We start from the raw sequence: 13,570 nt of genomic DNA, 5'->3' as shown, positions 1-13,570 counted from the left end.
TATCTTATGTGTAGCCTGTTTGATTTTATCAGAAAACGGCACGATTATACTATAAATCGGGATTTTTGTGCAGATTAACATCTTGGAAGGGAGAGCTGTTTATGTAGTCTTAATGGGTCGCGTTTCAGTCACTATTTCATATTCATCCCGTTGTCTGACAACAGAACTTCATGCTCTGTTAACTATGGTTTCACTCATAAACATATATTGCATAAAGCATCAGTATTTGTCCATGCCCATGTTGATTAGAGTATTAAAAACTTAAAGTCCCGGGATATTATCAGTTGAAACAGCTTAAACATGTCTGAGACTATCTTAAGCCTTGTCTGTGAAACCGAGGGAAAAGTATTAATTTAAGGTACATTTAGAACAGATAAAAATGTGTAATTAAGTTGCGATTATACACAAGTTAACTCATGACAATCATGCGATTAATCACGATTAAATGTTTTAATTGATTGACAGCCCTAAGTTAAAATGACTAAAATTAAATGTAGGCTTACGCTGGTAACTCATCAGTGGACTTTACTCATCAATATAGGGTATACTTTTTTCATACTCTTCTCATTCTCACTAATTCAGAATGAACCTCAGAAACCTTTAGTCTTCAGAAAAGTTTAGATCGCATTTTCATTTTACCTGATGAAGGATCATTTATGAGCTGAGCATTGCTTTGTTTACAGCCGTTATCGGGGAAACCACTATATTTCTTACGTTCCAAAAGCACCTCCTACTGGTAGAGAATGAATGTGCATTTTCAATAATCCAGTCTGCAGTTTTTGTTCAGACCAATGCAAAAATTCACCCACATAAATCCATTTTAAATAATATAGTAATTTATACTTCTGATCCCTTTTCTTGAAAAAAGGTTCAATTGTGAGGTTAATCAATTGCTATTTCATGGTCTACAACATGAAATAATAAAAGTGTCTGCTAAATGATTAAATGTAAATGTTAATGAAGGAATCCTATTTTAACATGTACATAAAAAATTTAGAAACATTGGACACAACAATGTGGCACCATTGTGCAGCAGCAAGCATCACGACAAAAAAGGACCTCAAAGTTGATCTAGGTAAATGTGTGAAAATGTATAGGGCCCCATTCCTATATTTGCCTGGGGCCCCCAATTCACTAAATCCGCCCCTGGTTCAGAGCTGTCATTTATCACAAACTTTTCAGTGTTTTCAACCACATAATGTTTATTTTAGGTTTCAGACATATAAGTACTAAAAAAACAATACATTTAGAGTTTGTAAAATACACACTGATGTCAAAGGAAGAGGCAATAATAATCCTTTCCATTATAATTAGACACGTTGTTTTATTCATATCAGATACACATGTGTAAGTAACTTTAAGTTTACTCTATTCTTCTCTCAGTTCACCAGCCACTTACTTTTATGTATTTCGGGAGAAGTGGATGAATTCACGTGTTGTAAATCCAACAGATCCGATTCTCTGAACTGCGTCTGCGGCACAAACTAAGATGCCGTCGCGCATACAGCTCAACTAACGCGATCGTTATAAAGGTGTTTTAAAACACTTGCATATATTTGACAATCGGAATATCAGATATTTCATGCCATATCTAACAAATTTGTGAATATTTTGAATAAAAAGGAAAAATGACATAAAAGCAGATCATCATTCATTCAGCTCTGTTGTTGTTGCGGTGTGTCACGTGACAAGCAATGACGCGTCACCATGGAAACCATAAAGTGACACATTCTAAATAACGGTCGCCTTAAAAAACTCGCCCTGGGAGGTCAGCCAGAAGGCGAAGACGTCCGCTGTGCGCGACAACCTTTTGGAGCTGTTTTAACTATCTTGGCTATTTGTACGTGTCTGCTATGTGCAACGGAGTCTGGTTACAAGATTGGTATAAATGTGTTTAATTCTTATTATTAAGAGGTGTCCACCTGACACGCAAAAGAATGCTAATAATGCTACTGCAACTACAGCTTAAAACCTCTTCCCACGGCCCTGCTAATAAGTAAAGGTTTCTTTAGCAACAAATTAGCATATTAGAATGATTTCTAAAGGACGTCATCTGTGCAGGAGGTGGTACAAAAATCAAATAATACTGCAGCGGATAATATATAGTATGAATCCCATAAGTCAGTAAATCAAAACTATAACCCGCACACGTCTTTAAAAACTACCGTCTTTCACTAAATGAATAAATACTTAAATAAACAGATAAATAAATAAATAAATAAACAGTGTGCACGTGGTCTCCAGGAACGTGCTTGGGAACCACTGCTGTAAACAATACCGACAAAGATGGGCAAATGATTAGTTCTGTCTGATTCAAGTCCCGCTAGCTGCGCTTGTTTTCTAAAGATAGGCAGTTGATTACTCTTGCCTGGATGATTAGGCCTGAATGAGGTATATGACTTAGGTTTAGTTTTAACAACAGCGAACATGTAACACTGCTAAATCACAGGTAAATAATTTTATAGTGTTTTGGACATTTCTGTCTCATGCTGACATAAATTTTGTATGTGACTGATTAAGTCTGAGACTGTTGTTTTTATTTTAAGAGCGCCAAGAGTTTGTGTTTGCCCTTGTTTACAGTGTTGATCAGTGTTTGTGTGTTGAATGTATTGAATGCTGTTTAAGTCCAATGCCTCTAATATCTAATGGATACTATTTTGATTTTGGCGGAAATGTTTTTCGTCGTGTTTGATTTGTGTCAAAATAAGCGAGGCTTGTGATTACTATCAACAGTATGTAGGTCGAAAAATCCCACCATGACCCCTGCTTGCACCTGACCTGAGTTAACCGTCTCTGCTCAAGACCAGTCAAGCTCTTCTTCTTCTTCTTCAGCCACATATCCTGTTGTATTTACATGAAACTAGTTAGTTGCACGTAGTAGCACTTATGTCATTTTATATGGGGGTGCTGAGACTAAAACGTTAAACAAAATAAAAGATAATCAATGCATAGATGTAGGAGGTATAATTGATCTCATAGAGTATGGATTGTTGGGATTTTTATGAATAAGAACATTTAAATTTCTGACATTCCATGTATTCTTCAAAACTCTTATTTGTGAACCTCAGCAAAGTCATTTACACTAAAGCACAGTTATTATCAAGGCCATTACCATAATAACACAATGTATATATTACTAACTATATATTAGTGAAACAAGTTTTATATAGATTGATTCATTAATTGATTGGTTGATTGATTGATTCATTCATTTTTGGAAAAAAAAATAATACTTTTAATCAGCAAGGATGCCTTAAATTGATCAAAAGATATTGTTACAAAATTGTATTTCATATTTCTTTCAAACTTTCTATTCATGAAAGAATCCTGGAGAGAAAAAAAAAAAGCATGATTTCCACAAAAATATTAAACCGCACAACTGGATTGAAGACAATGAAGATTAGAGCAATGGCTGCTTTTACACAGACACACTGTGAAGTGAACAACACTGAATAACCCGTGTGGTCCGATCCAACAGACGAGCTACTGTAGCTCAGACTGCTCAGTAAGTTAATGCTGGTTCTGATGGAATGGTGACAGAATACACAGTGCATCAGTTTGTTGCCACAGACCAGTCAGGGTGCCAATGCTGACCCCTGTTCACCGCAGAAAGTGCCAATAGTGGGCAGATGAGCTTTAGATCTGGACACGGAGCAATGGAAGAAGGTGGCCTGGTCTGATGAATCACATTTTCTTTTACATCATGTGGATGGCCAGGTGCGAGTCATCGCTTACCCGGGGAACACATGACACCAGGATACACTATGGGAGGAAGACAAGCCGGCGGAGGCAGTGTGATACTTTGGGCAATTTTCTGCTGGAAACCTTGGGTCCTGCCATCCTTGTGGAGTTTCTTTGACACAGACAACCTACCCAAGCATTGTTGCAGACCATGTACACCCTTTCATGGAAACAGTATTCCCTGGTAGCTGTGGACTCTTTCAGTAGGGTAATGCGCCCTGCCACAAAGCAAAAATGGTTCAGGAATTGTTTTGAGGAGCACAACAACGAGTTTGAGGAGTTGACTTGGCCTCCAAATTCCTCAGATCTCAATCCAATCGAGCCTCTGTGGGATGTGCTGAACAAACAAGTCCAATCCATGGAGGCCCCACCCCACCACTTACAGGATTTAAAGGATCTGCTGCTTACGTCTTGATGCCAGATACCACAGCACAACTTCAGGGGTCTAGTGGAGTCCATGCCTCGAGGGGTCAGGGCTGTTTTGGGACCAACACAATATTAGGAAGGTGGTCATAATGTTATGCCTGATCAGTGTATATATATATAGCATGGAGGAATATGATTGTCTAGCCCTGAAATGACCCTCCAGACATGCAGTATAACATTTGTTGAAGATGCTGAAGTCTGTCATGCTTTTCCTTTCTCAAGTGACTTGATTTCTCTTACCAGAAGGAATTAACGTGATGTATGTGACCACCTTCCTGCGTTATGTTAGGTAAGTTTACCCGAAAAAATCAATAAATGGAAACACTATATCACATTATAATCCTTATGGACAGCTGCGAAGAAACTTTTGTTGAAAATCTTTAAGCATCTAATCAGTATCGTCCTCATTCTTGCAGGCTTGGTGGTAGATGTGTTTGTGCTCGTATGGTTCAGAGGAGGAATCTCTCAGGAGCGGATGCCATTAATGCCCTGCGGCCCTTTTACTTTGCAGTACACCCTGATTTCTTTGGCCGGCATCCAAGAGAGAGAGTAATGATAATTAAATAGTTATTATCATAATTATAAGCCCTGAATAGAATTTTTATTATATACATAAACTAAATAATGGCAATGCATGATGATAATATTTGATATATGTTTTTTTCCCCTCTACAGAGCAGGTGTGGGTGTTTTTTATATTGTTTGGTTTTGTTTTGTTTACTCTGTTGCAGGAAGTAAATGACAACTCCCTGAAAAGGCTAAATGGTTATCTGGAAAATCTTCAGAAGCCTGGGGCAAGATCCCCCAAACCTGCAAACCTCACTTTTTATGTCAGGGACACAAAAGAAAAAGCAGACTCCAGTGGTAGTCTGCTAGCCTCAGGTAACACCAGTTCACTTCTGATTAACACTGTGATTTTTACTCCTAATAATAATAATAATAATAGTTATACTACTACTAATACTACTACTAATAATAATAAATTAATGAATGCAACTAGACCATCTGACTCGTGCACTATATTCCAGGTCACCTCAGGTCATGCAGTAACTTTTACAATAGTTGTACCATTGTTATTGTTTTTCCCCGAAACAAAAGTCTTTTATTTTATCTAATTTCACCAGTATTTTGCCAGTATTTTGTTTTTAATCAAGGATGCATTAAATTGATCAAACGTGACAAAATGTTTATGATGTTACAAAAGATTTCTATTTTAAATTGAGAATTACTTCATAAAATAACCACAAGTTCTCAAGATTGATAATAAAATAGTTTTTTTGTTGAGATTTTTATTTCTAAAGGATCATGTGACACTAAAGACTGGAGTAATGGTTGCTGAAAATTCAGCTTTGCCATCAAATGAATAAATGAATTTAAAATGTATTGAATGAATATTTGAATCTTACGTATTTTTGAAACTTGTAAGCAGTAATCTATACTGCTCAAAAAAATTAAAGGAACACTTTGAAAACACATCAGATCTCAATGGGGAAAAATATCATGCAGGATATCTATACTGATATGGACTGGGTAATTTGTTAGGAATGAAAAGATGCCACATTGTTTAATTATCAACCTACAGAGGGCTGAATTCAAAGGCACTCAAAATTAAACTGAAAAAAGGATACAGCAGGCTAGTCCATTAAGCTGAAATTTCATTGCAGCAGCTCAAAATGGAACTCAGTAGTTTGTATGGCCCCCACGTGCTTGTATGCATGCCTGACAACATCAGGGCACGCTCCTAATGAGACGAAGGATGGTGTCTTGGGGTATTCCCTCCCAGATCTGGACCAAGGCATCACTGAGCTCCTGGACAGTCTGAGGTGCAACCTGTTGACGTCAGATGGACCGAAATATAATGTCCCAGAAGTGTTCTATTGGATTTAGGTCAGGCGAGCGTAGGGGACATTCAATGGTATCAATTCCTTCATCCTCCTGCAACTGACTGCCTACTCTCGCAACATGAGGCTGGGCATTGTCGTGCACCAGGAGGAACAAGGACCCATTGCACCAGCGTAGGGTCTGACAACGGGTCCAAGGATTCTATCACGATACCTAATGGCAGTAAGTGTGCCATTGTCTAGCCTGTAGAGGTCTCTGTGTTCCTCCATGGATATGCTTTTCCAGACCATCACTGGATTACCACCAAACCGGTCATGCTGAACAATGTTACAGACAGCATAACATTCTCCACCGCTTTTCCAGACCCTTTTACATCTGTCACACATGCTCAGGGTGAACCTGCTCTTATCTGTGAAAAGCACAGAGCACCAGAGGCAGACCTGCCAATTCTGGTGTTCAATGGCAAATGCCAATCAAGCTACACGGTGCCAGGCAGTGAGCACAGAGCCCACTAGAGGACGTCAGGCCACCCTCATGAAGTCTGTTTCTGATTGTTTTCTCAGAGGCATTCACACCAGTGGCCTGCTGGAGGCCATTTTGTAGGGGTCTGGCAGTGCTCATCCTGTTCCTCCTTGCACACAAAAAAGGCAGATACAGGTCCTGCTGATGGGTTAAGGACCTTCTACTGCCCTGTCCAGCTCTCCTAAAGTAACTGGCTGTCTCCTGGAATCTCCTACATGCTCTTGAGACTGTGCTGGGAGACACAGCAAACCTTCTGGCAATGGCACATATTGATGGGCCATCCTGGAGGAGTTGGACTGCCGGTGCAACCTTTGTAGGGTCCAGGTATCACCTCATGCTACCAGTAGTGACACACAATCAGAAAAGATGAGTAGGGAAAAAATGTCAGTGGCCTTCACCTGTAAAACCATTCCTGTTTTAGGGGTTTTCTAATGGTTGCCCATCTAGTGCACCTGTTGTTAATTTTATTAACACCAAAGCAGCTGAAATTAATTAACAAACCCCTTTGCTACGTAACTGACCAGATCAATATCCCAGAAGTTTAATTTACTTGATTTATATACTGTGATAAAAAGTATTCCTTTAATTTTTTTATTTTTATTATTTCTGTTTTTCAATCCATGCTTTTAATGGGATAACCCTACATTTCCCAGAATTCCGTTCGGTGACCTTCACCCTGCAGTCTAAGGATGTTCTGAGCACAGTGTTGGATGTTCTGAGGTCCTGTAGCCTCTCGGTTGAACATATGCAAGATGTGCTCAAGGATGAGACAGAGAAGAGCTCGACACAACAGCCTGGAACAGCTTTCTATCGGCCCATCAAATGGGACAAGACTTATTACACTTTCACAGGATTCAGGGACCCAGAGCAGGAGTTAGAACAAGCCAGAAGAGTCGAGCCCACACTCAGGTACTGAGAGAGAGCGAGAGAAAGACCTTTCTTGGCCACCATTTCATATTAATCTTTTTTTTTTTTTTTCAAACCCATGTAATCCATATGAACACCACTGCTTAATGTGTTAGACCATCTAAATGCTAGATAAGGTCTCCAGCAGATGCACAAAAGTTTGGCTAATATTCAACTTGAAATTCGATAGGACTGATGAGACACCAGTGGCTGTATCACAGCAGCCAGAACGAGCCCAGCTGGCATTTTTAGTGTCACACCAGCAACCTTGTTTGTGTTTCTACAATTAGCCTTGTCCTTCTCTACAGAACAAAGTGTTCTCAAGCCATTCTTTGTAGTTACTGTGATTAATGACTCCACAATGGTTTTTGTGCCATTTAGTAAAAGGAGAAATGTGTACATTGAACCACGGATGAGCCCAGGCTCAACATAAACCCTTCAGTGGGCCTCATGGCCTGAGATTAAAGCTTTGCAAATACTGAAGCTGTAGAAATTCAATAAAACCTTAGTACACACATTTAACCCCTTTAAAGCTTACTGTATCATATTTGATTATTAGCTACATGATAAAAAAAAAAACTGTTGTACTCAATCTATGGCATGCCTTTATTTGATTGATAGTTTATAGTCTTTTAGCAAGTAAAATTATATTTTTTTAGTATAATTCTAAAACACTCTTCTTTTGGGTTATGGAGCATGTGTCTTTTTACAGCAAAAAAAAATAAATTTTATGAAAAAGAATCAGATATTTATAAAGTAGTAGTATTTCAAGATGAACACTGAACTGAAGCAACTTATGTGTACTTGAATTATTATTATTTTAATTGTCAAAATGTGAGTATTAAAATATGATGCATCAGGCTTTGGAGGAGCTTTTTTGTACAATCATCATTGTAACAGAGCTTTGATCATAAAACTAAGCATTTAAATATCATCTTACTAAGACATTGTTGGGAGAGATATGAAGCGACAACTGATATTTATATGCATTTTATGTAAGTAAGTCTGCTGTACTGTTATAAAGATTTCATTGATTTATATTACTAGCTATCAGAATTGCATCTTACTAACAAATTGCAAATTTTTGCTCCATTTGGGCAATGTTTTTTGTTTTTGGTTCTGATTATTATTTCATATGCCAAGCTTTACAGGGTTAAACTTGAACTTGACTATTGTTTGCTGTCGTTTTGTGTGAAGTGTTGATATTAGAATTGGCTAAAACTTAACCCAACTGCGGTTTCCTCCTTAACCCATTTGAGATGAGGAACTTTGTGGTTTGTAACATCTTTAAAAAGTATTTTGGAGACCTAATATAGAACACGCAATGTAGGACTATACTATATATAATAGATGAACAAAGGTACGTTATTTCAGGCATAGTTCATTGGCACTATTCTTTAATGATTGTAGGATATATAATGTTTCATTTAACTCATTGTCAGATCTGAAACATTGTTTGCTTTTTTGTTTGTCTTTATATTTAGTTTATGGCTGAGAAACAATGAGTCAGAGGCCACAAAGAAACAGAATGCAAGTCTTCCGCGGCGTGAAGAGCTGAAAAGACTGAAAAGAGAGCTGATTCAGAAACTTGGTTTGTTGGATATCAGGTCAGCTCTAACTCAGACTATATGCTCTTATGGTCAGCAAAATCTTACTTTTGGCATTAATTTATTATTTAGATTATGTCTTATGGGGTGTTGTTTGTTTGTTTGCATATTGTAATATATTAAAAAAAAAATCTCAATATTTTCACAGTATTTTACTGTAATTTTTATCAAATGCAAATCCCAGCCCCATACTTTTGAATGGTACTGTATGCGTGCTTATGTTGGCATGTGTAAAACTATTGGACAGACCGTTCTTGCATCCTGTTGTCAATTAAAAGTTAACTTTAAGCATGTGGTTCTCTGTCCTGTAGGTGGCAGCGCAAATGGGGAGTTGCACACAAATGCAGTCAGCTGCAGAGTCTGGGTCGGCTCTCCACACAAATCCCTGAGGCTCTGCACATCTTGAGCGGTATCCATGAAAATAGGATTCATGAGATGACATTAGATGGCTTAAATTTTCATTGTGCACAAATGTTTACTCAAATTCCTTTCTTTTCCGAAACAGGTCACGTAATAGTTTTTACTGACCAATCAGGGATGAATGCCTCAGGGCATGTTATGTTAGGAACAATGGATGTCCACCATCAGTGGACAAAGGTACAGCTTATTTACTAAACCAGTCTTACGGTATTCTTAACCGTATTCTCAACATAAACAAACATGATTGCAAACATCTGTGCTAAGATGCTTGTGTTTGTGAATCAGTCCGTGTGTTTGTTCAGCTCTTTGAAAGATTGCCGAGTTACAGAAGCCTGTTCCAGCAGTCGGACTGGCTGAAGGAGCGCATCAGTCACCTGTTGGGAGGGATTCAGGTGATCCACATCGAGCGGATGGGTCCTGCTCTGCCTCTGGAGGAACATTACAGTACCCTCAACACTTTCCACAAGAGACTGTTCCCTCAGCGCCTCTCCCTGCACCCCCGCAGCATGCAAGGCCTCACAATGAGCTTGGAAAAGTAAATACTTGTATACTTCAATTCCAGCCGTTTGTTTGTGTGTGTTGTCTGTGTTTATGACCTTCAAGAATGTGAGGCAAGGTCCTCAGAAATTCAGTCTCAATGATACTAGGCTTGAATAATGCATATGCTCAGGCAAAGCTCTTTGGAAAAACACAAGCTTGAAGTTCACATGAAATCAAGTCACAAAGTAAATGAATTTTTGTATCAGATTGTTGGATCTGGAAATAGTTTTCTCCACCTCTGAATCAACTTTTCTTTCTTATGACATAATTAAAGAAGAGAAAAAATAATACAATGTTTTGTATAATATTCCCTATTGTTCAAAATGTTGGGGTTGGTAAGTTTTTTTTTTTTTCTTGAAAGAAATATTTTATGCTCAGCATTTGATGATTTACTTAATTAAAAAATACTGTTTTTAAGAGTAATATTGTGAAATAATATTACAATTGATAACTATTTTCTATTTTAATATTTTCTGTGGATTGCTGTGGAAATGTTCTTTTTGCAAAGAATAGCAAGACAAGATAAACATAAAAATGAAGCAGAAGAGAGACCATACTGGACTGTTGCTGATTGGTATAGTGTTATTCCTGTTGTTCCATGTCTTCCATTCATTTCTGTCGTATTTCTGACTGATATATCCTCACTGTTCACTTGGAAGTCTTTGTGCTGCTTAATGTCCCGGCAATCATTGTTTTTTCTATTCTGTTCTGTTGCCATAGTGACCGCTCCACCCCCTGCCTGCATGAGATGGGCCACTTCATCATCCCCACTATGTGTGACACCCTCCAGCTCCAGAACTTCCTCCAGAGCCAGGCCCAGGAGGCCCGGAGACGCATGCGACGCAAAGACAAGTGAGTGCTTGACCTATCATTGCACATTAACATGAAATCAGTCTGGTCTTATTGTGCATGATTCATCAGTATATTATTATAAAGACAAACATGTTTGTTTTCATAATCAGTGTCAAAATATAATGTTTCTATTTTGCTGTATGTAATAATGTAATGTAATAATGTAACAAGGGCTATGTGTGAGGGCTGGAAAAACAACATTATCCACAATTACTGCCTTAAGATTCATATTTTTTGGTTGCACCCTTTATTATTTTCCACTGAATATTCTGTTACACCTAAAGAAAAGAAAAATACAATAGAAGTGTTCATCAATATTTAGCCTAGTATAAGGGTTATTTTTAGCCAATATAATTATTGTCACTTCTACTGTTCGTTTAATAGTTTGTTTGTTTTTTTGTGTGTGTGTGTGTGTGTGTGGGGGTTAGGCTTTTATTCAGCAAGGATACATTAAATTGATCAAAAGTGACAGAAAAGACATGTGCAATTTTTACGAACATTTTCTGTTTCAATTTAAAATGCTGTGCTTTTGAACTTCCTGTTCATCAAATATTAAGCAGTGCAACACTGATATTAATGAGAAATGTGTCTTGAGCACCAAATCAGCATGTTAGAATGATTTCATGTGACATTGAAGACTGGAGTAATGACTGCTGAAAATTCAGCCTTGCCATCACAGGAATAAGTAACATTTTAAAATATATTTACATGGAAAACAGTTATTTTAAATTGTAAAAAAAACATTTAAAAAAAAATACAGTTTTGATCAAATAAATACACCCTTGTTTAGCATAAGGAACTTAACATAAGAGCAAAACATTTTTAAAATCGTCATCCATAAAAAGAATAATGAAAATCTCAGTGCTATACTAAAAATTATATAGACTTTCATATATTTTTTACTATATATATATATATATATATATATATATATATATATATTATATATATATAATTTTTTTTTTTTTTTAATATAGTGACTGTTTAAAATCGTCTTTCATTACAATGGAAAATTTTCCCTTCTATGCAGGTTGGAGGCAGAGGAAGAAGACATCATTTCGAGCTGTCTGCAGGACTTGTCTCTGCACAGTCTGTCTAAAGAGCCCAGTGTGTCGAGCAGTCAGATGATCCCCTGCTGCAGGCGTCTGATGGAGGAGAGATCCCCGCAGATGCAGGGCCTTCATCTCTACATCTCTCACTTCTATTCAGTCATGCAGGATGGGGATCTGTGTATTCCCTGGGACTGGAAGGGCTGAAACACTCTATTTGGACTTTATCACTGTGCCTCTCAGGCTCAGGTGTAGTCAAATAATATTTTGAAGATGTTGGCCTAGTGTATAGGCATAATCATAAATGCACTTTCTTTCTAAAATACTAGCACATAGTGTTGTGCTTCTGAGGCAGTGGGCCCCAGTCATGTGATGTTATAACTTTGCATAGAAGGTTTGATGTTTATTTGCACTGCCAAACCATACACATTACTCATGAGCCGATTGTGTCTCAATCTATTATAAAAAATAGCTCTTGGAAAAACTGATAAGGCTCTTTTTTGTCTTAAAAAAATCAGCTGCTAGTTACACCATATCAGAGGTTTATAATACTGGAATTCTAATCATGTTTTGGTTAGTTTAACATGCAACTTTAGGTTTTTTAATGCACACTTTAGGTTGGTTCTGATTTTCAGTGTAGTGTTGGAATCATGCTCCATATGAGTGACTGAGTCTTCTTTATTTCAAAACCCCAGTGTTCCCGACTGACAGAAGATAAACACATTTACTAACTTTAATACTATCTGCCAAAATCTAAAATGCACAGTCTAAATTCAGATGTGTTTTGACAAAAGATTTTGTCTAAATGCTAAATATATCCAAGTATTAAAAAATGGAAAAGTGTTCTCTTCAGATGTAGTGTACTGTATGTACATTATCAATCCTAAATGCTGTAATATTGTCTGTCTTGAGATGTAGTGTACAGTGTATCCATGTTGTTTGCTGCTATTGTGTTTCAAAGGTTTATACTGTGATATCTGTATGTATGATAAATATCCAACTGTGTAACCACAAAATTTAAACAATGGTTCAGATGTTACCAGTCAGTATTGTATACATTGTTAATATGTACCTTTTTGGTTTACAATGTTTACAAGATTTTGCCATTGACATCTTGACAGACAAGTCCGTGAATTTTCCTCTCTAACAGGTATGAATAAATGATAATATAATGATAATAATAATTCAGTTATAGTAGATAAATGTTTTCCCAATTTTGCAGTCAACTGGATGATTCATAGTTAAAATAGCTAGACTATTTTAAAGGAATGCTCAGGTTAATTACAATAATAATGACATCAATGACATGCTGTCACTTATTACAGAAAAAGTAACTCCTTTTTTAAATGCAGATGCCTAGTGTGTAGACTTTTCTGTCTCTACAGGTGTAGTCAAGTTTCAAAAGGACAAAAAAATCACTCTAAAAGCATCATAAAACTAGTTTACGTGATTTGTTCACTTAATTACAAGTAATACAAGTTTTAAAAGACATCAGGTAAGTAAAAATAACTTTTCTTTAAAAAAAAAAAAAAACCTTTGTGTCGTTCATATACTATGAGTTATAAATAAATACCAGTCAAAAGCTTGAAATAATTATTTGTATTTTATGAATGTATATATGTATGCATGTATTTTTTTTTATTTTTTATTTTTATTTACGTCTCA

At 36.9% G+C, this 13,570-nt stretch overlaps 1 protein-coding gene across 4 annotated transcripts; it reads left to right on the top strand.

Moving 5' to 3' along the window:
- The first annotated feature begins 2,278 nt into the window (after positions 1 to 2,278).
- LOC109104897 (T-cell activation inhibitor, mitochondrial-like) lies at positions 2,279 to 13,089 on the top strand. 4 transcript variants are annotated; one of them, XM_042772009.1, is made up of 11 exons: positions 2,280 to 2,449; positions 4,390 to 4,456; positions 4,584 to 4,716; positions 4,899 to 5,049; positions 7,185 to 7,440; positions 8,922 to 9,044; positions 9,356 to 9,453; positions 9,550 to 9,641; positions 9,767 to 9,999; positions 10,725 to 10,856; positions 11,887 to 13,089. In XM_042772009.1, the coding sequence occupies exons 2-11, from the start codon at positions 4,425 to 4,427 to the stop codon at positions 12,110 to 12,112; spliced, it is 1,476 nt and encodes a 491-aa protein (XP_042627943.1). In that variant the 5' UTR covers positions 2,280 to 2,449; positions 4,390 to 4,424; the 3' UTR covers positions 12,113 to 13,089. The 4 variants fall into 4 exon arrangements, with proteins under 4 accessions (XP_042627944.1, XP_042627943.1, XP_042627942.1 ...); XM_042772008.1 differs by having other exon boundaries at positions 3,324 to 4,456; XM_042772007.1 differs by having other exon boundaries at positions 2,281 to 2,449; positions 4,411 to 4,456.
- The last annotated feature ends 481 nt before the right edge of the window (positions 13,090 to 13,570 follow it).

Source organism: Cyprinus carpio, chromosome A16 (assembly GCF_018340385.1).
Source record: "Cyprinus carpio isolate SPL01 chromosome A16, ASM1834038v1, whole genome shotgun sequence".
Taxonomy (NCBI): Eukaryota; Metazoa; Chordata; class Actinopteri; order Cypriniformes; family Cyprinidae; genus Cyprinus; species Cyprinus carpio.
Note: the sequence above shows the minus strand (reverse complement) of the source record. Positions and strands in the feature narration are given on the sequence as shown.

Bases quoted from the DNA above. Each gene is read 5' to 3' on its own strand.
- LOC109104897 (XM_042772009.1), top strand. From the start codon at position 4,425: ATGTATGTGACCACCTTCCTGCGTTATGTTAG. The intron at 4,717-4,898 runs GTAATGATAATT...ACTCTGTTGCAG, and splicing joins GCCGGCATCCAAGAGAGAGA to GAAGTAAATGACAACTCCCT. The intron at 9,642-9,766 runs GTACAGCTTATT...GTGTTTGTTCAG, and splicing joins TCCACCATCAGTGGACAAAG to CTCTTTGAAAGATTGCCGAG.